Genomic DNA, 23,102 nt, shown 5'->3' on the forward strand with positions numbered 1-23,102 from the left:
CGGAGGGAGTAGTAAATAAATGACAAAAATTTGCAAACCCACGAGTCCACGACAATAGTACTACTACCTCCGTTGCATATTATTTGCAACGATTTGACATAAAATAGTGAGGAAAAATGTCTAATCGTTGCAAATAATATGTAACGGAGGTAGTAAGTATTACGGAGTAGTTTTATCTAAAAGCGTAGAGGAAGAAACGAAGAATGCAGTGATCTAAAAATTTGATAAAAATGCTCCAAACCGAAATTGCTTGATTAGCTGTGCACTTTTCTCTCTTCATTTTCCTGCTCTTCACTCTTTCTCTCTCTTCATTTCCCATCTGACTCCTTCAATTTCCCCAATATCTTTTATTGGGGAGAATTTTAAATCCCTAATTTCACAAATTTTACTCTCAATTTTCACATTTTTTTTTAATTTTTTTTTGATGTACTAATTATTTAGTTCGATTAATTCCGGGTTTGAAGATTTGACAATGGCGGGTCAAAATCAAGGAAATATGGATCAATTTGAGGCGTTTTTTAAAAGGGCAGATTTGGATCATGATGGTCGGATTAGTGGTGCTGAAGCTGTCGCTTTTTTTCAAGGATCTGGGTTGAATAAACAAGTTCTTGCTCAGGTTTTGCTCTTTTTGATTTCTTTTTTAAATTTTGATATGTAATATCTAGGGCATTATTTGTGAACTGGGATTTGTTTATTTGTTGATGATGTGAATTATTAATGTGAATGTGGTTTAAATTATTCAAATGGGAGCTTAATTGTTTTTAGAATTTGATTAAAATTGGGTAAGTTGTGAATTTTGGGTGCTTTTTTTTTTTATTATTATTATTATTATTTTTTTTTATAATGCATTCTTTGTGGTTAGTGTGAACAATTTCATGTTATATGTTTGAATATTTAGTTATTTACGAGTATTTATCTTATATCCTTGCTTAATTTGCTAAGATTGTGAGAAAAGTCTAGCAATTTTATGGATTAGTTGGTTGAGTTGGACCGGAACCACAATGTTGAGTAGACTTGTCGTAAGAGGTTTAAAGACTAGCTATACTACGAATCATAGGATGGATGTCCATGATTGAACCCTTTTGTTGAAAATAAAGTTTATAGCTTCCGCGAGGTGAGAGGTCACGATTTGAGTGAAAATTTGTATAGACCAGGCATTTTTCTACGAAGTATATGGTTATAGGTTTTTATGCTAGAATTAATGATGTGAACATCTAGTAATGAAGTTAGTCTTCCTCCTGTATTGATATGGAGGTTAAAAAAGTTACATTGTCAATGATCCAAGTATCCAACAATTGTGTACTGAAATAGTTCTGATTCGTGTTTGTTCGATTGGTTGTAGATATGGATGCATGCTGATCAGAATCGTGCTGGTTTCCTTGGTCGTCAAGAGTTTTATAATGCTCTCAAGTTGGTAACAGTGGCACAGTCTAAGCGAGAACTGACTCCTGAGATTGTGAGGTCAGCATTGCATGGACCAGCTTCAGCCAGGATCCCTCCTCCACAAATAAATCTACCTCCTGCCGCTACACCTCAAGCATCTCCTGTGCCTAATTCACCTGCAATGTCGATGGGTTCTGGGATGCCTACAGCGCCACAAAATCTTGGTTATAGAGGGCCTTTACCACCTAACCAGAACATGCAGCAGCAATATTTCCAAACTCCAGGGAACCAATTGACGAGGCCTGCTCAAGGTCTGCCTTCTAGCTCTGCTTCACATCCTATTCAAAGTGGTCATGGTCTTCAAAATTTAGGTGTCTCATCAACTGGGGTTCCAAACTCTAATTTGTCATTTCCTGGTCGTCCAAGCTTAGGCATGTCGACCCCTGGTTTCCAGAGCTCCGGCATGACGACCCCTAGTTTCCAAAGCTCAGGCATGTCGACCCCTGGTTTTCCAAGCCCAGGAATGTCGGCTCCTGGTGTCCCAAGTTCTGGAATGGCTCCATCTGTTGTTCCAAGCTCAGGAACATCTACTACTGGTCATCCACACTCTAGTGTCTCAGCCAATTGGATGGGTGGAAACATGAGTGGGGCTCCTTATGGACAAATGTCACAAGTTTCAAATATGGGGACCACTACATCTCCGCCACAAAATATGCCAGTGATCCCCCAAGCTGCCAACGATAGCTCTAAAGCAACTGCTGCCTCTGGAGGTGACCCTTTTGCTGCTTTTTCAATGACCAAACCAGGTGCTTCTCCAGCAACATCTTCAGCTATAGTTCCTGTGTCTGCTCCAGCCCCAGCATCCTCCATAACAACTTCGTCGGCAATCGTTCCTGTAGCCTCTTCAACACAGGCTCCGTTAAGATCAAATTCTCTTGATTCATTACAAAGTGCCTTTGTGAATCAGCCTGTGGGTGGTGGTCAGCCACATCAGGCACAAGCTTTCTCGAATCTGTCTCAGTCTTTACCTCAAGTCACTTCCTCTGGTGTTTCACCTGGACCCGTTAAGCCTACTCTAGAACAATCCCAGCCACCATGGCCAAAGATGACTACTCCAGGTATACAAAAATATACCAAAGTATTCACAGAGGTGGACACTGATCGAGATGGAAAAATCACGGGTCAACAGGCACGTAATCTGTTCCTGAGCTGGAGACTACCAAGAGGTAAACTGCTGTTCTTATTCCTGGGATTGAGAATTCCAAATTAAGTGAATAATATTTTTATTTAGAAAAATAAATGAATTTCCCAGTGTAGCAGTTGGTTTCAACATTTCTGTATATGATCTCTCACCATTTCCCCGTGAATGCTATTTTCGCAATGTAAAATTTGAGGCTTTGCTGTTTTATTGTTATCACTTATCAGGGCATGGCCCTTGGATTATTTTCTCCACTTATCAGGTTTATACATTTGCTTCACTATTTCTTGCTGCTAACAGCTGTCAGTTGCAATGTTTGATGAAGAAATTTAGATTTAGGATTTGGAAATAAAAATCTCTAGATTTATTAATTTATAAAGAATTTGATGATATGAATTATAATTTTCAAAATCATGCTCTCACCTTTGTCTTGGATAGTTGGATATATTTATTGTCTTCAGTATGGGGATCAAATTTCAAATGGTTGGAAGAGGATTTGACTTTAGTTTGCTGGATGTGCTTTAAAGAATTACTACTGATCTTAAACAGATTGAAACTTCCAAAATATCCTTGTAAAGATTTGTAGATGATTGACCCCTCTCCATAGTCTCATTCTTTAACCTAGGGCCTAGGCAACCTCAAATGAGAAAATTCCGACACAAGTATAAGGTGCAATATTTCCGAGCATCAGGAGAATTACACAATCACTTCATACTTCTTTGTCCTCTCAATTTGAATACAATGTAGTTCTTTGATTCAATATTTCTGGTAGGTAATGAGTGGGAATTTCGTAAAAGTAATTCTGCTCTGTAGACCAAATTGTAATATGAATACTAATTAAAATTTATCAAGGGTGGGGAGGAGAGGTGGTGATTTAGAAGCCTCACTTAGAGCTAATGGGTAGATAATATAATTTTCTTTAATAAGTTGGTGTGTTATTCATTCAATGGTAGAGAATGAAGCAATTGATATAATCCCAAGTTGCTCCCTTGTTTAAATGGACAAAATAGGTATGATACGTGATTAAGTGCTGCTCTTAGGGCACTATAAACATTAAATGTACTTCCTTAATTAGTTTAAGATTAGAAATTCATGTCAAAATCTTGTTTTGATTAGTGTAATTAATTTTGGATTAGTACTTAATATTTCCACTTTTAGATCATATATCCAAACCATATGTCATTTTCCTTAATAAAATTTACAAGAAAAGCAATGCCAATTGACCTCTACAAGGTGTTGGCATTAAGAAATTAAACCAAACAATTTAGTGAGTTGATGTAAGGGAAGTAGAAAAACCTTGGTTGCTGCCTAGAATCGAACAAGGCCACAAGATACACCCATTTACAGATTTCTCAAACACCCAACAAGCTGGCAAGTCGCATGACCACCACACGATCCTCCCTAATTCTATTCCTATTTTGGAGAAGCAATAATGAGAATTGGGTTGTTGAAGTTTGAAGCTGGTTCCCTTTAGTAGTTTGGCAGAGCTTGCAAATCAACATAAGTATGTTGACTTGGCATTGTTGAGTACTTCGATAGGCTTTTGTAAAGTTTCCATTTTGAGCGTCACTTCTCCATCTACATTTTGTAGATACGATCATAAAATCTACAAGTAGAGGATTTGATTTTTATCTAGCTTTCTTGCCTGAGTGTTACTATGTTTGTTAGAGCTTGATGTTGTTTTCTTAGTCCTCCTTTGGTGTAAGGTTGGTATCTTTTAGTATTAGTCTTAATGCTGATTCTTGTGAAATGGAGATCTATTGATTGAAGCAAGGGAGTTATGTGAATCTAATACTCAGGTTATTAAAGACAGATTATTGGAAGAATTGGGATGTTTGGCAATAAGGATCTTTGTTGGCTTAGATTGTCTGAATTCCAACATGCGTTTCAATATGTTGGATATAAAGATAGTGAGTTAATATATGTTTTGGGTAATGAAGCATATTGATTTCAATGGTATGAAAACAAAGAGGTTACCGAGCTGTCATATACAATAATAAATTCAAACCATATACGTTGAAATAAGAATGAAAATAATGATGCCTTTTCTAAGATGTCCTATATTGTGAATTAGTGATGGTGATGATTATTGAGGCTAGAGCAGTTATTGTTTAATGCTATCTTTCAATGATAGGATGACTTTTTGATGTGAACTTTCAGCGTTATGATAACCAAACATAATTTTAAGGGAGTGTTGTTATAGTGTTGCAGTTTATTTGGGGGTAACTACAAAAATTTATCAATCCTGAGAGGAACTTATTTATTTTATAATTTTTTTTTGAAAAAATATTTTTTTTTCTCTTTTTTCATAAATGCTTAACTTGCCTTTCTGCATGTATACATACCACCTATATTACCAGAAATCGCTTTAGGGTCTGATACCACTCTCCTCTAAAAAGGATTGTGGGCAAGGGATCATCATATTATTATTAAATGCAAAGCATGATAGTATCTTAAAACAATGGACTATGATGGAAGCATGGACAACCCCTGAGATAACTGACAAAGTTGCTGGATGCACTCGTCAGCGCTGCACAAAGGACAGATAGGATTCCTCATTCTATAGAAGGTAGGAACTGGCAAGTTTGCTCCTTAGAGAAACTCAAGGACTGTATGCTATATGCTGGATTGTGTTTATATCATCTGTGCAAAATTTGCCTCTGGAGGAAGTTAGCAAATGCATATTTTATGTTAGGCTTGTATGTTACTCCTGATTGATTGATGTAAAATAAGCATATTACTCCCTCTTACATACTTCATGTATTTTTTTCTGTCTTATGTCTATAGCTGTAGAGACAATCATTCTAGTAATCGGTATATATGCTCTGCTCATCGTATGATCCAATTTTTATTTCTCAGAGGTTTTAAAGCAGGTGTGGGACTTAGCTGACCAGGATAATGACAGCATGCTTTCATTAAGGGAGTTCTGCATAGCCCTGTATTTAATGGAGCGGTATAGAGAAGGGCGTCCCCTTCCAGCTTCACTTCCCAATAGCATTATGTTAGATGAAACTCTTATGCGTATGTCAGGTCTTCCAAATTCATCTCATGGTAATGCAGCATGGGGAGCAGCATCTGGTACTGGTATGGTTAACACTCTAATTCTCCGATGTCATGTCTTTTTTTTTTTTTTCGTTCTTCGTGTTATTTTTGCTTAGTGGTCCCTTTTTAAAATTAGGTTACAGGCCAGTACAGGGAAGCGCTGCTTCCTCACCTGGTGCAGCTGGTTTGAGGCCAGTCATGAATTCAGCTCCTCAGCCTGATATGACCATGCAATTCCAGCAGCCAAAGTCAAGAGCATCTGTATTGGATAATTCCCAAGCAAACCATTTTAGTGACGGTGAGAAGGATTTGCTGCAATCAAGTGCTCTAGAAACAAATGATGCCGAAAATAAGGTATTGGCTTTCAACATGCTAATTACGTTGGTAATACTTGGCATTTCTTGGTTTTATAGCTGAAAATTAAGCCTTTTAGGATTTTGTATTGTTGGAAATTGGAGTCAAGCATTAGGTTTTGAGTGATAATTGACGTTTGTTAACTTTTAGTTACAGTACATTTTGGTGGTCCAAGGACATTTTTCCTTTCCTTTTTTTTCTTTCATGCCCTCCTTTTGTCCACAAGTGATCCTCCCTTCTCGTCTCTCTATTATATCTTTTGATTACTTGATCCTGCAAATTACACTGCACTAAATGCTTTCATGGCTCTTATCTCTTTGTAGATATATGTTCTATGATAGTACTTTTCCATGTTCTCATGAACTTAAGGGCAGCTCCCTTGGTGTTTTTCATTTTATGTAGCTACAAAATTTATTTTTAATTTGTTTATGATTATCCAGCCTTTTCTTCTTATACATCTTCTCTAATGTCATTTAAGAACAGTAAGAATTAGCAGTGGCCTTAATTTTTTTACAACAACTTTTTACAAAGCTGTTTATTTTCTTGAGAAAAAAAAAGCTATTGGTGGAAATATTTTGTTTGTTTGTTTCCTGTGCAATTCATCAGTTTATAAAGGGACACACCTTTTTAAAAACTTGAGCAGCGCACTAGTTCTATGTAATACTCCATAGTATCGAATTCACAATGAGAACTCTGAAAAGTGATCACTCTGTACTAAATCTGTTATCCTCATCAATATGATATAAAACCTAAGTGCTCCCTGATATATGAATACATAGCTTTTATAAGTTGAATGTGCTGTCTGGTGAGGATGCATGAACTATGGGGAGAACATGATGCACATGGTTGAAGCAGTTTCCACTTCATACAGACATTGGAGGTTCTGGTGACATTATAGCAAAAAATAGGATTCTCAGTACTAGATGCTAGTTGATATTTTGTACTTAGATGCTAGTTATTGTAGAGTATGGGATGCTCATCAGAGTCTATCACATTTCCCCCGGTTCAAATGTTTCTGACTTCAAATGCAGTATTTGTATACAAGTTGGGATTAGATCTTTGAAATCAAGTACCTGATTGATTTCAATTTCAAAGCAAGACAGTAATCAATTTGCATTAGGAATCTTACTTGTCTAACTACTGTATTTATTTGTGTTACTTCAATATTGTTCAGTTTATGTTGTATTATGACATTGGTTGCTTACACATACATTGACAGCAGCACTGCTTTTATTATTTGAATATTGAAATTGTTTTTACCTTTTGTTTTCATCTTCATCAGAATCTTTAACTTTTGTTCATGAATTGAAGGTTGAAAAGGTGGAGAAAGTGTATCTAGATTCCAGGGAAAAGCTTGAGTTCTACCGTACAAAAATGCAGGAACTTGTGAGTTTATAAGTTTTAGATTTTTCCTACTTTTTCAGGAATTTTATTGGCACAGTGCACTGAACCTTCAATTCTTTCTATACGGATGTGTGTATGTTTTTTTAAGCAGGACTGTAGTAATAATTTATACCCTGATCTAATGAATTAAAATTTGAGTAGAAGTTTACTCTGATTGGATAATCTTTACCATACAGTGGTATTATTATTTTCTCTCTTTCTTTTGCTATTAGTATGCTGTTAAAGTTTATCAGTTATTCATTTTCGAAATCTGACAAGTAATTAGGTTCATTGATGGCTGCTGGGTAGGTCATAAAATTAGACAGTGACAAACAAAAAACTGTCATACCATTATCCCAATGCTCGTTTTTTATTTTTATTTTTAAAAATGAGTAGCTAGCAGTAAAACTCTGCAAGGAATCTCTTTCTATGCTGTTCTCAGTGTCGGAAAGTCCCACTCATTTATGAAATATTAATGGTTATTACTTGCATTTAAAATCTTGTAGGGACAACTAAAATGGGAAAAAAATGATACTAATATCAGCAGTCAACTTGATTGCTAGTATCATGATTGAGATGCAAGCTTCAATATATTTATATACGAAGTTTTCTTTTTTTTTTTGTTAAAATTTTTATAGGGCACTTACAGAGGGATCAAATCATCCTGATTCCTGAATGTGTGAGATAGTCCAATTTCCTATTGAAACCTCTGCAGAGACTTTGACTTTTCATTTGATTGGATGTTGATCTTAAATTTTAAGGCGCCGTTAGAATACCTGCTGGCTCTGCGTAGTGTTGTTAAACTGGATTGGGAACTTTTATGTCCATAGTGTGCATTTTAGTAGCACTTGTATCTACATGATTAGTTTTATTTATTTTAAATAATGTTATGAATGTCAATTTAATTTATTTTATAGGTTCTATACAAAAGTCGATGTGATAATCGACTGAATGAAATCATTGAGAGAGCATCTGCAGACAAGCGTGAGGTAAATCATATGTCCAGGGAATTTCATACATTGCATTATTGTCCCTCAACCCACATGAATCTAACAAAGTGATTTCTCAGGCGGATTTACTGGGAAAGAAATATGAAGAAAAATATAAGCAAGTAGCAGAAATAGCTTCCAAGCTAACTATCGAAGAGGCTAATTTCCGAGAATATCAGGTAACTCTTTCTTGATTGACATTTTCTTCCTATGAAAATGATTATTCCATGATGTGTGCAAGATTGGTGTCTTTTGTGGTCTATGACTTTCTTTGATATCGTTCTATTGCAATCCTGGACAGCACTAAAATTTAAGTGACAAATTGTTGTGCAGTTGAGGTCTCTTCATGTGTATTCTTCCTATAATCTACGGTATCTATTAATTGAATTTATGTGTTTTCTTCCTTAGAAATTTACTCGCATGTGCAGTTGTGCTTGAGGCAATAGGTGTACTATGATTATTCCATGCAATGGGGTCATTTTCTTACTGATTTTTCTATTATGTCTTTATTCCAGCTACTCCTTTCTTTCTTCCTTTATTCCCTTACTTTAACTTGTAGAGAGTGTTTTTTTTTTCTCATATATCATTGCTCCATCTTTTTCACGAAGTTTGACTATTCCTCTATCTTAATTTCGTTAATGAATCAACTGCTTCTATAATTTGAGTCTACACATGCCTTGACAGCTTTCTGTTAGGAGTATATGATACATTGGTGGTTGCATAAAATTTTAGTCTCTAAGGCTAGGTTGTTTTCTTTTACAAATTTCTGTCTTTATTTTATTCAGGGGCGAAAAGCGGAGTTGCAGCAAGCAATTATTAACATGGAACAAGGTGGAAGTGTGGACGGTATTCTTCAGGTAGAGTGCAACAGATAGTTTATGACGGTTAACGCATGAATCTTGCTTTCAATTCTAGACTTGTATCCATGATTTTCTCTTTTTATAGGTACGTGCTGATAGGATACTGTCAGATTTTGAGGAGCTCCTAAAAGCTTTGTCTGAACGCTGCAAGAAACATGGAATAGAGATAAAGTCCGCAGCATTGATTGAGCTTCCTAAAGGTAGTTTGAGTCTCTTAATCTTGCTTCTGTGTTAACTTCCCCCTTTCTTAATTTCCAGTTACGTCTTATGTATTGAAACTTCATTATATCATATGTTGGGAATTGTTTGCTTGTTTAGTGCTAGCTTATAGTGTGATAAAGTGAAGGTAATTGTGAATTGACCTGAATATTGTAATAATCTTAAGGCTGGCAACCTGGAATTCAAGAAGGAGCTGCTGTCTGGGATGAAGAATGGGACAAGTTTGATGATGAAGGTATGCATTGTAGGAATTTTGTTGCTTACTTTTTGTTGATGAAGTTGTTCATATTTCAAATTATATTATTTCTAGAGCGCTTCAAATTTCTCGTTTACTGCACAAAGAGAGTAAAAAAGAAATTTGGTGTCTAATCACTTTATTTCTTCAGGACTCCAATTTGACAAGGAGGTCAGTACAGACACACAAACTGCTAAGACCTCTCCGAGATCCACATTATTCGAGAATGGAACATACTCTCATGATGATGTATATAGCCCTGATAGTAAAGGTGAACATGCTTTTGATAGTGAATCTGCATACCCCCATAGTGAAGATGATTCAGCAAGAAGCCCACATGGAAGTCCAGTACCTCGAGCATCACAAGATTTTTCAGATATTTTTGCAAAGAGCGAGGCAGATACAGATTTCCAGCAGTATGCTTTGTCCATTCTTTGCTTTTTTGTTCAACAGTTTCATTCAGTTCATTTTTTAAAAAACAATAATTTCTCTTTTGTCCTCCACAGGAGCTTTGATGACCAGGGTTGGGGCAATTTCGATGGTACTGATGATGCAGATTCAGTTTGGGGATTTAATTCCAAGGTAAGCCGGTTGCACCATTGGTTAGTGTTGGATCAAATATTCTTCTTCCCTTGTCTGGAAATGATTGTCACATTGTCCCAGTACCTTGTGATTAAAGATGTGACTTGATTTTAATCATTTTATAACACTAGTAATTAATGTTTATCTTTATCCCTACTACTTAAATATATGCAACACTGGATGTAGGGAGTATATTTCTGTCTTCATCTTTTCATCTAAGGATTTGTTCTTTCATCCTCGCAGGACCAGCGTGGTGATCATCTATTTGAATCCAGTGGCTTTGGTTTAAGTCCTGGAACTGATTCTCCACAAGGGGACAGCAGTTATAATAAAAGAAGCCCATTCAATTTTGCTGACTCTGTGCCAGGAACACCATCGTTTTCTAAGTCTGGTAACTCTCCAAGATATAGTGAGGCTGGGGACAACCTCTTTGATAATTACTCAAGGTTTGATTCCTTCAACATGAATGAAAGCAATCGGTTTTCTCCACCACGTGAAACCCTTACAAGGTTTGACTCCGTAAGTAGCAGCAGGAGTGGCTTTGGTGGCCATAGTCGAGGATTTACTTCGTTTGATGATGCAGATCCCTTTGGATCCTCTGGACCTTTTAAGGTCTCCTCTGAAACACCCAAGAAAGCTTCAGATAATTGGAGTTCATTCTAGTTCATTGGGTTTTGGTCTAGGATCAACTCCTATATTCTTCATTTTGTGGAACAAAGTGATACATGTAGCAACCATTTTTTCGCGTGCTTGTATAGTTTTGATCTTGTGTAAATTTGTCGGTATTTGTTCTTTTGTAATGTTTTGTAGACCTGCAATATGTTTCTCCTAGCATATAGAAACCAGAAGAACGTTGTGCAACATTAATTCATTTGTGTATTGTGTCAGTTGTACGTCTGGTTAGGAGTGAAACGAGATGGTTAAAAGAAACTATGGAGTAGTGAACAATCCACACATAAAAATTACGTTGCCAAGGCATAGTATTTGATAGTACTAGTATTATTTTTTAGTTCATAATTTTTTTACGTGTTTCCAGGAATTTTGCTTGTTCATACGAGGCCACTTGTGAATTCTTAACATTACAATGTGAACTTGTATGTTGTCTCTACATACAACACCATTAAAAATTTGACACATCAACAAAAAATGGGAGAAAATTAGGAGTTAAATATAAATTGAATTTAATGGAACTTGTGCCTACTATTTTAGCCAATAAAAACATGACAATTTAGAGTTGTATGTAAGGACCACATACAACAATTGTATGTGTAGCCTTTACAGGGCTAGACTGCTGATCTTCTAGAGTAGTCTGACTTTGGGAAACAGACTGTAATCGCCGCTCACCCGAGCTCGATTCCATAAACCTACAGCTTTCAGAACCTTTCGTACAACCATCAACAAAGAAGAGGAAAGAATAGGTAAGGTTAGAAATTACTAGCTTGTCATTAAGCGTTCTTGAGCCTAGCGAGGGCTCAGTCACTTCAAGGAGAGAAGGGTGGCTTGACTTTTTGGAATTAGAGAATAACTTCTTCGCGCTGGCAGCGTACGCCGTACGTACAAGGCTGTTCGGACCCCTTGCCTCTTGTATGAGGCGCGTTGTCATCGTCTCTTTCTTCTTTTTCCGTTGCAGGTATCTAAACATCTATTAGTTAAGGGGGTTGGGGCGCAAAGCGCAAACCGTTTTTTAATCAAATTATGATATGATTTGGTCGTTCGGAAGAGATTCTCTGAAAGCGTCCCTCACCCAGGACATCGAGCGAAGAGCTCCAATGCGCACATTCGGAGCTAGGCGGATGCCTCCACGGTTGTCCACCCTATGAGGGAGGAGATGCTTGTTAGCACTCAGGCTAGTAGAGCTAAGCGAGTGGACGAAGCTGAGAGTTCGCTCAGACCGAGGCTATCACCTTCTTTGGCCAGATTTTCCAACCTTTTCACAATTACAGTTCCCTTATAGATTTATTGTTTTCTGAGATATAATTCCTTTATTTCATTATAGTTGACACGTTTACTTTAAACCATTATAGAAAATCATATTTTAGGTTAGAGTTGAATAAACAAGTCAACCCCATTTATTCACGGAAATTGATTACAAGGTGAAACAGTGAGAGCACAAAAGACTCTTGTAATTTTGCAAATCTTCAACTCTGTGCGAACGCCAAACTTTCAAAGATGCTACTTGTAGACACCCATTTGTGTCTCCCCAAAACCAAACCCGGTGATGAGTACCTTTCACGTCGAATCATAATCGAATGAAGCAAAAGTGTGGAAAGTCTAGTGTTGCGGAAAGTTTTAATTCTTTTCTCTTCTCTCTGTTTTTGAAAACTTATTTTAAGAAAACAGCAAATCCAGTTTGGTTGGACCATGATATGGGTTCAATAGTAGTGTAGTTGGATGGGGCTTGCAAAGATCTTTCCAACGATATATTATAAGCCCAATTCCGATGAATATTGAGGAAGTTATGACCAATTTATTAAACTGGGCCCGGTTTGAGCTTTATATACGGCCCAATGATCTAGGGGAGGGCCTAATATGATTTATCATTCCTAATTCAATTAGCATTGATAAATTGACTTTTGTTGACTTTTCAGAGTTTTAATCAAAATCAAATAGCATTTTTGAGGAAATTATATGATTTTATCCTTCAGTACGGCAAACTTATCGGATTTTCGAAAACGCGTTAAAATCAGGCTTGGCGCCTAACCCCAGGCCTTGGCGCCTGGAACCAGACCTGGCGCTAGCCATTGGCGCCTGGCGCTAGTGTTGGTGCCTGGCACCAGCTAGCCAGGGTTGGCGCCAGCTCTGTTTTCTGTGCGTCAGACTCTGTTTTGTTTAATTTATCTTTTTGGCTGATGTCTCTATAAATATCGTATTAAAAACTCCGTTTTCATTCACCAATTCTCACCTACAATCAGTTTTCATTCATCATCAATTCTCTCTTAATTCTTTATTTCTTTTTCTCAAATACAAAATTCCGCATTCGCAAGACTTAGAAACACCTAGCCATATTCGAAGTTGCCTTCGCCCTAGACGTGAAAGGTTTAATTTCTGAGGGTTTGGTCCCAAATCTCTCTTTCAATTATTTGATTTAATTGTTTTGTTTATTATTTTCCTTGAAGTTACTAACGTGTGTATTTTGTTATTAGAAAGAGGTACGAAGCATCAAAGTAAGTACTTTAATTGTTTTTACTGATATTATGATGTAGAAATCATGTTTATATTGTTATTATGATATTCTTAGTATCATGTCTAGGGTAATATCAAATATATTAAATATGATTGTTACGATGCCTTTTATTCTCTTCCTAATATTTATGATTGTTAGTATCATGTTAGGGCTAAAGATTTGATTTTTATTGCTTAGTGACATGCTAGGGTTTGTTATTAATCTTGTTAGTATCATGCCTAGGATCTTGCTATTATTATTATGCTTTAATATTAACATGAACATGATTATGATTATAATTGTTATAATTTATGATGATTATTATTATTATTTTGATGATGATTATTTATTATAATTATTATTCATGATTATTGATTATTTATTATGTTGCTTGATACATTATTTTATTATTTATTGCTTGATCACACCTTTTATGCATGTTAAAGGGAATTGGTACTTGTAATCACGCTTAATAAGATATTTAATAATCTTGTTAGGGTTAATATGATTATAAATCAAGTGATCGCCAATAATATATTTATTTGTGCATTAAATTCAACCAACATAGATAAACATGTTTAGGGTTAATCCTATTGATTGCATGTTAATTAAAAAACGCACATGAATACGATCAGAATAAAGTAAAGGCCTATTATTAGGGCAGGTTCAATCTCTTTTTGGTTGGATTTGTACCTTCATCCCCAAACTTGTTGGTGACTATTTTGCTCTATCTCCTTCCCTTTTGGACGCCACCGTACTTTAGTGTATGATCACAGTGGGGTTCAAGCTAGTGGGATTAAAGCTTGAAATTATTCCCTACACTACTGCATCATATGAAAGTCACATACTTGATGTAGTTGACAAATACTTAAATTTGCCAAATATCTTTTAATTACACTTCTTAATTCTCCAACAGTGGTAAGTTCAAAATATTCACTAGTAGAAAAATACAAAAAGGCAACCCCTAAATGGCACCGGTTCAGACCAAACCGGTGCCAAAAACCAAGAGTAATGGCACCGGTTCAGCTCAAACCGGTGCCAAAAATACAAAGGGCACCGGTTTGAACCGGTGCCACTAAACCGTCCAATATTATTAAAAAAAACCAGGTCAATTTTAATACCCTAAGCTTTCCTCACTCCGCCTCCCATTCCCCATTTCCTCTCCTCTCCCTTCTCTATCCTCTCTCCATCTCTCTTAGTTCTTCTTTCAAAAACCATTTTCGATCTCCTCTCTCTCTTAATTCTTCTTTCATCTCCCTTCGATCTCCACTCCCCTTAGATCCGCAGCAACCAAAGCCGCCACCACAACAACAGCCGCCACAACAACATCCGCCACCACCACCACAAACTTCGAGCACCGCCTCCATTCCCACCGGCATCAACATCAACAACAATTTATGGGTTTTTGTTTTCGAGTTCTGGTTTTTTTTTTAATTTTAATTGTTTTTTTTCGATTTTGGTTTTTTTTTTCGGATTTGGTTTTTTTTTTTCGATTTTGGTTTTTTTTTCCAATTTCTGGGATTTTTTTTTGTTTTTTGATTTTAATTGTTTTTTTTTCGATTCAAATTTTTCAATTTTAGTTTTTTTTTCCGGATTTGTTTTTTTTTTTTTCGATTTTGGTTTTTATTTCCGTTTTTGGTTTTTTTTTTTCGATTTCTGGGATTTTTTTTTTATTTTAATAGTTTTTTATTCGATTCAAATTTTTCGATTTTAGTTTTTGTTTTCGGATTTGGTTTTTGTTTTTCGATTTTGGTTTTTATTTCGATTTTAGTTTTTTTTTTCGATTTCTGGGAATTTTTTTTTCGATTTTGGTTTTCTGGGTTTCAATTTTGATTTTGTTTTTTTTTTTTCAATTTTTGGGATTTTGTTTTTGAATTTGGTTTTTTGGGTTTCAATTTTGATTTTGATTTGGATTTCGATTTTGGTTTTTGTTTTCGATTTCTGGGATTTGGTTTTTGATTTTGGTTTTTTGGGTTTTCTTTGTTTTTTTTTTTCGATTTCAATTTTTGTTTTTTTTTTTCGATTTCGATTTTTTTTTAATTTCGATTTTAATTTCTGTTTTTTTTCGTTTGTTTGAATTAATGCTTTTTTTCTGGGTTTGAATTGTTTGGATTGAATTTCTGGGTTTTTTTTTTTTTTTCTTAAGCTTATTTTTACCATTTTTTTTTCTGTTTTACTTGGTGCAGGTACAGATGCAAGAATATTGATATGTTCATATCGTAATTTTCTTTTTGATTTACAAGTATATTGTAATTTTTTTATGATTTATAATGTAATTTTTTTTATTTATATGTTAGTTGTAATTAATCTATATTGTAATTTTGTATTTGATTATATATTGTAAATTTTGGATTATATTGAAACCAATTCGATTTATATTGTGATAGTTATTTTTTTTAGTTAATTTAATTGTTAAGTGAAAAAAAAAACAAAAAAAAGAAAATTGGACATTTTTGGCACCGGTTAACCGGTGCCAAAAGGAGGGATAAATTTTTTTTTGAGTATTTTTGGCACCGGTTAACCGGTGCCAAAACGTGTTTATGGCACCGGTTTTGAACCGGTGCCAAAAAGGGGGTTAATTGGCACCCCTCACATTGGCACCGGTTCAAACCGGTGCCATTTTCATTTTTTCACGTAGTGATTGTTGCACCACTCTCTTCCTTTCAAACAAACAAATTTAACGTTTTAATGCTCCAAAATTTATAATTATATATGCAAGTAAATTTTCCGTAATCTCCGTTCTTTAATCGTATTATATCTATGTTTAATTTTGTATGTTGAATTGAGATTGAAGTTAATGTTAAATTAATGAGATCCATTTCGATTAGATTGTATTATGTGATTCCCGTATAGTGGATAGGTCTTCTACAATTTAATGTAATAATGTTATCTTTTATTTACAATTGCTATTTCCAAAATTAAAATGAAATAAAATAAATCTTGCTCTTGGTTGCTTTTGGTGAATTATATTTCTTTTTTTAAAAAAATATTATTTGCTTATTGGTGCAATAAAAAAAAACTTTATTGTTAGTGTAATACCCTAGAAACTCCTTTCCTTTAAAATACCTATCTTACTCATTAAAATATGATTTAGGAATATCTAAGACATTACCGCCACCGTGAAAACGGCTAAGGCAACTATCAAGATGCACAGCGGAAGACTAAAATCAAAAACCGTTCAAAGCAAGTCAATTCAAAAGTCAACCAAACAAAAGTAATGTTAAAACCAAAAGCAAACGAAGTCAAATAAAAATCAACCTACAACTTGGAACCATTAAATGCCCTTATTAAAACCAAACCGAAAACCAAAACCTAATGTTAGTTCCGTACACAAATAATCTCATGAATAATTAAAGCATAAAACACATCGTAACTAATGAAAACTAGCATGATTCGCTCTTCACTCATGCCCCGTCATGAATATGTTTCAATACCTGAAAAGCTTATCTCTACTTGTTTCCACTACTCTCCATTAAAAATGGGTCATCATAGGGCCAAGATAAAGATATGGCCAAAACACACGAACACACACAATCAGCATAGTTGAGTACATAAGCGTCATTGAACGGGTTTCCAACTCTACCTTCCCCAAATTAAATTGAGGTTACTGACACGGGAGCTAACCGTGCCAGCATCAAAACCACACATAGGTGGCGGAATTCCTGCGCATAATAATAAATAAAAGGAATGTACAACGTCCTGTACTCCAGTAGAAGTTATGATCAAATATAAAGTCACATAACCCCCCCATAAATTCATACTCAAGGTATATACATTCCAAGAGTTTTAGTGCGTAATCTCTTTCACTTTACGTTATTTACATATTATTAAACTTGGTGATGACTCTCAAAGCATAATGATTCAATCAACGATAATTATTCAAACAATCAAACATACCAATTTAATTCTTGAATAATTAGTGACCACATAATATTTAATGTTGAACCCTTTTTAAATCTATCTCAGTGTCAAAGACACCTTCACTAGTAGAAAAATTCAAAAAGGCAACCCCCTATTGGCACCGATTCAAGCCAAACCGGTGCCAAAAACCGGCCCAAAATTGGGCGGGATTTAATAAGTTGATAAAAGGCACCGGTTCAACTCAAACCGGTGCCAAAAAAAAATAAAAAGCACCGGTTTGAACCGGTGGTTTTTTTTTAAAAAAAAAAAAACCGGCCCTTTTCCCTCCTTTCTTCCCCCTTCTTTCTTCCTCCTTTCCTTAACCATTCACATACTCCAATCATTCGACTCAAACGGAAAAACCCAAACCACTCCTGCCTCCGTCCCTCCACCACTGCTGCCACCTTGAACACCACCAGAAAACCCGAACCTAGCCTCCGTCCCCTCCTTTTCCCTCCATCTCTGCTGTTCGAATTGAAGAAGCCGCGCCGCAACCCTGAACGTCGTCGCTGCCCTGAACCTAGCCTCGGTCTGCTGTTCTCCTCTTCTCTTCTCCTCTCCTCTTCTCTAATGTTCTCCTCTTATCTTCTCCTCTGGGGCTGTTTGAAGACGCCGCGCCGCAGCCCTGAACGTCGCCGCCGCGCCACCTTTAACCGCACCACCTTCCACGGCTGCACCACCTTCCACGGCTGTTCTAGGTATAATTTTTTTCCTTTATTCACAATTATTTTATCAATTATGTATTTTTATTAATTTCTTTTCTTGTTGAAGAATTGTTAAGCAAATTAAAATTTAGGTTTAAATATAATTTTACTTCAATTTTTACCAATTTTTGGTTTTTTTATTGGGAAATTGTGAAAATATTAGAGATTAGTAACCTTGTTACTCAATTAGTTGGATTTTATTATGTTTTAATGGTTAATTTAATGTGTTTTGGTGTATAATTTTGAAATAATTATAGAAAATATATTAATCTTGGTACTTAATTAAATAGGTGAAATTTGGTATTTTACTTTTAATGTTTAATTTGAAGTTGTTTTGATGGATTATTTTAAATAAGTTAGAGATTAGTTAAATTTGTTATTAAATAAGTTGAATTTTGGAATGTTTAAATGGTTAATATTAAATTGTTTTGATGGGTATATTTGAATTAATTTGAGATTAGCTAAGTAACCTTGCTTGGTACTAAAGTAGATGAATTTTGGAATGGGTGAATGGTTACTTTTAAGTTGTTTTGATGGGTAATTTTGAAAAAATTAGAGATTAGTAACCTTGTTAGTTTAGCAATTGTTAGTTCAATGAATGATGTGTTTTAGCTTATAAATAAATTAGTGAATTGACATGTTATGAGAAAGAAATAGTACATACCTTATATTTAACCTAATTTTTGTATATTGTGTTTTTTTAACAGATTTGTGAATTGAAGCACGAGTTTAATTAGCTTGAGGACTACATATTGAGCTCAAGTGGGTAGTTGCTATATTGGTATGACTAATAAACTTTACTTAGCTATATTTCTTTCTATTTATCCATTTAATAAAAGTTTATTCATGAAATTTCAACTTGTGTACTGTTTAATTGCAAATAAATACAACAATATATAGAATGCTTGAATTGCATCATCATATGCCTAGATACCCGTTTAAGGCTTTCTCATTAGGAGAAAGTCTTGAATAGTCCCCGGTTGGGACTGTTCTTGAATGTGTACTCTCACTTAGGTGGCGAATGTATGTTTTCTTTTCGATTTTAAGGAACATCTTGGCTTACCATTTCCTCACTATGTTCTCTGGGTACATATGTGGGTAATTAATTATCTACATCATGTACTTGGAGAACTAGGGGGAAATGCTGCCGAATTTTCCTTAAAATTGGAAAGTTGACATACATTCACTAGTGAGAGTAGACATTCAAGGATGGGTTAGGTTGGAGTGATAAGGACCCTTTGGAAACATGCATTTTTTCACTATATGAATGGTATATTCATGTTTTGTACATGAATTTGATTTACATAAAATATGTAGCACTTACACATTATAATTATATGGTGCTATATATGTTTAGAGACAATTTACTAAATGGAGAAGGATCGTGGTTGGATGTATGGTAGACGCGATACATTGGAATTTTGGAATGGGGTTCAAGAGTTTTGCGAGAGGGCTTTAGCTTATCAACGCACACTTGGAGGCAAAGGCCTTTATTGTCCTTGTGTTGATTGTAATAATGTGAATGTGGTCGATAGTGTTGAAATCATTAGAGATCATGTATTATGTCGTGGGTTTAGGAAATTATACCATGTGTGGATTTGGCACGAAGAAAGTGGAGAGTACAGTGGGGATCTTGATCGGAATGATGTGCGTGTTAGAAGCAATGAGATTCATGTGGACGAGGAATACGAGAATGATGAGTATATTGTTGATAATGGTGAGGATGGAGCCGATGAAGATCAGGCGGATGAGGTCGAGGATGAACAAGTGGATGAGATGTTGCATGGTGTTGAAGATGAAGTGTTTGAATTATTATCAGAGGCTTCCAAAAAGCCTTTGTATCTCGGGTGCAAAAAATACTCCAAACTATCGGTCGTGCTAACACTTTTCAACATTAAGTCGAAGCATGGGTGGACGGACATCAGTTTTACTTCATTGTTGACCGCATTAAGTGATATGTTGCCTGATGGGAATGAAATTCCTAAGTCTTATTATTACGCAAAGAAGATCATGTGTCCCTTTGGTTTGTAGTATAAGAAGATACATGCATGTCCTAATGTCTGTATTTTGTATCGAAATGAGTATGAAAAACTACAGGAGTGTCCACGATGCAAGTGGTCGCGGTACAAGCGCATGAGTTGCAATCCTGGCACGGAGGGACCTCCTGCTAAGGTGTTGTGGTATCTTCCCATTATTCCAAGGTTTAAGAGTCTGTTCTCAATACCAAAAGACGCTAAAAACTTGAGGTGGCATGCAGAGGGAAGAAAGAAAAACAGAATGCTGAAGCATCCAGCTGACTCTCCACAGTGGAAGAACATTGATTTGAAGTTTGAGGAATTTGGTAATGAAGTCAGAAATTTAAGGCTTGGGTTGTGCACGGATGGGGTGAATCCATTTGGCACTCTTAGTACCCAACACAACACATGGCCGGTACTTTTAGTGATTTATAATTTGCCTCCTTGGCTGTGCATGAAACGTAAGTATGTAATGCTTTCATTGCTAATAACTGGTCCTAAGCAACCTGGAAACGACATAGATGTTTACCTTGCGCCGCTTATTGACGACTTGAGAAAGATGTGGGACGAAGGGGTTTCCGTTTTCGATGCTCATCAGAACGAGATGTTCACATTGCGTGCAGCCCTTATGTGGACCATGAATGACTTCCCTGCATATGGAAACTTGTGTGGGTACAAGGTCAAAGGGAAAAAAGCATGCCCCATATGTATTGATGACACATCAAGCGTATACCTGACTCATTCTCACAAACATGTCTACCTACGGACTCGAAGGTTCCTTAGGCGTGATCGCCCGTACCGTAGGCAGAAAAAGGCTTTCGATGGAACCGTGGAAGAGGATACTGTGCCTAGACCATTGAGTGGTGCTGAGATTAGTGCTCGGGTGAAAGGGATACGAACGGTGTTTGGAAAATCAGAAAAAACTGTGGTCTCAGCTGCTCTGTTTAAGAAAGAATCAATCTTTTGGAAGCTGCCGTACTGGAGAGAACATGACGTTAGGCATCGTCTTGATGTGATGCATATAGAGAAGAATGTGTGTGATGCTCTTTTGGGGACACTTATGAATATCCCAGACAAAACAAAGGACGGAAAGGGTGCACGGTTAGATTTGAAAGAGATGGGGATTCGTCCCGAATTGTGGCCTCAAGAAAAGGTTAGAAAGGGGAAGGAGCCGAGAATAGAAGATGAAAATGTTTTGAAAAAAGGGAAGGAAAAGAGCAAGGGAAAGGGAAAGGCCAAAGATGCGTCAAAGAAGAAAGTTAAGGGTAAAGGGAAGGATGAAAAGAATTATTTACCCCCGGCTTGCTATACATTGTCAAGGGTAGAGAAACGTATGTTTTGTGCATGTTTGTACGACATTAAGGTTCCATCAGGGCACTCATCTAACATGAAAAGATTTTTAACCTTAAATGGAGGATTGAAGCTGACAAGTATGAAATCCCATGATTGTCACATTATGATGCAAGTATTCCAACCGATTGCAATCCGTGGTATTCTACCAAAACACGTGAGGGAAGCGATTACAAGCCTTTGTTCGTTTTTCAATACAATTTGTAGCAAAGTTCTTGATCCTTGTACACTAGATGCTTTGCAAGCAGATGTGGTTGTGACTTTGTGCAAATTTGAGATGTATTTCCCACCCTCATTTTTTGACATAATGGTTCATCTGGTTCTTCATTTGGTGCGTGAGATTAAGTTGTGCGGTCCAGTGTTCATGAGGTGGTGCTACCCTTTTGAAAGACACATGGGTACATTACAAGATAAAGTACGGAACCGAGCTCACCCTAAAGGAAGTATAATGCAAGGGACAGTGGGTGAGGAGATTGGTAACTTTGTGGCGGACTACATAGACCTTGCTCAACCTATTGGTCTTCCTACTTCTCGACATGAAGGTAGACTTGATGGTCATGGTGAAGGAGTTATGTCTTCGTCGTGTGCAATTACTAGATATATAAATGGATCAAATTATGGAGATAATTAAGTTCGTACATTTGGGTCGTCGTTTTGCCATAGCTAGAGGTACTAACGATCTTTGGACTAGTAAAATAGCCCAAAGCCCAATTGGACGGATTCTATAAGGTCACACAAAGGGGCTAGATCGAGCATTAGAGGACGAGGCCCATCATGGGCCTCATCACTCTAGGTGGCCGGCCATATGGAGTGGACAAGGGAGTTTTGGGCTTCGTGCCCTAGTCTAATTATAATGAGATTGTAAATAGACTAGGTGCCTAGGTTTGTAGTGAGGAAGCAATTAACTGATTAGTGTGATCAAACCCGAATTAGAAAACACGAAACCCAACCCTCTCAAAGTCCTCTCTCTCACACGGCTCTCTCCTCCTCCTAGGCGTCGGTGGTGTGTCGCGGTGGTGGTGGTTCGTGCGGTGGTCGGTTGTCCGTAAAGGTGGTGATCGCGGTTTTCCTCAATCACTCGACCAATCTAGTATTGGTGGACGGCTCGTTCGAATCTCGTGGACTAAGTAGAGGAGCAACGCTTGGGGCTCTATTCTCTGCCTGATTTGCCTGTCAAATAGCTTCGTGGAATTCACGCGTCAAAGGTATGATTATGTGTCTTGTGTGTTATGCATGTGATTCTTGGGATTGGTACTTGATTGAATATGATTCATGTTTTTCCGCTGCGTAGTACCTATAAACTCCTACAGTGGTATCAGTTAGTCTTTTGCATGAACGCTCTAGATCATAATAATATGATTATTTGATGTCCACATTAATTTTATAATCAATTAAGAGGGATAAATTAATTTAATTATGGTTCAATTATTATATTTAATGTGATTAAACTTTTGGAATTGATTAAATGTGATTTAATTATGCTCAAAATAGCCATGAAGAGACCGAATTTAAGCCCTAAATTGTTCGAAATTTTTCGAACCCCCTCACCCTAAATTTCGAATTTTTCCGAAAACCCTAGCCCTAAAATATGATTTTTGTGCTTGATTTTGATTTAATTTGATTTATTTTATGATTCATAATTTTAATCGGATTGATTTATGCATAAAAGTGTTTTATGTATGATGATCAATTTAATTTTAAAAGTTAAAATTAAATTGGGATTAA

At 36.2% G+C, this 23,102-nt stretch overlaps 1 protein-coding gene across 1 annotated transcript; it reads left to right on the plus strand.

The window, feature by feature from the left end:
- Window positions 1–149: 149 nt before the first annotated feature.
- LOC110685510 (epidermal growth factor receptor substrate 15-like 1) lies at window positions 150–11,238 on the plus strand. The gene is made up of 13 exons (XM_021862043.1): window positions 150–616; window positions 1,343–2,609; window positions 5,441–5,665; window positions 5,760–5,977; window positions 7,289–7,363; window positions 8,278–8,349; window positions 8,430–8,528; window positions 9,135–9,206; window positions 9,295–9,409; window positions 9,595–9,663; window positions 9,815–10,079; window positions 10,170–10,245; window positions 10,489–11,238. The coding sequence occupies exons 1-13, from the start codon at window positions 473–475 to the stop codon at window positions 10,906–10,908; spliced, it is 3,117 nt and encodes a 1,038-aa protein (XP_021717735.1). The 5' UTR covers window positions 150–472; the 3' UTR covers window positions 10,909–11,238.
- Window positions 11,239–23,102: the final 11,864 nt, after the last annotated feature.

Source organism: Chenopodium quinoa, unplaced genomic scaffold, assembly GCF_001683475.1.
Source record: "Chenopodium quinoa cultivar QQ74 unplaced genomic scaffold, ASM168347v1, whole genome shotgun sequence".
NCBI lineage: Eukaryota > Viridiplantae > Streptophyta > Magnoliopsida > Caryophyllales > Amaranthaceae > Chenopodium > Chenopodium quinoa.

Coding starts and splice junctions, on each gene's coding strand:
- LOC110685510 (XM_021862043.1), top strand. CDS start 473: ATGGCGGGTCAAAATCAAGGAAATATGGATCAATTTGAGGCGTTTTTT. Junction 8,529..9,134: donor CTAATTTCCGAGAATATCAG/GTAACTCTTTCT, acceptor TATTTTATTCAG/GGGCGAAAAGCGGAGTTGCA. Junction 9,664..9,814: donor GGACAAGTTTGATGATGAAG/GTATGCATTGTA, acceptor TTATTTCTTCAG/GACTCCAATTTGACAAGGAG.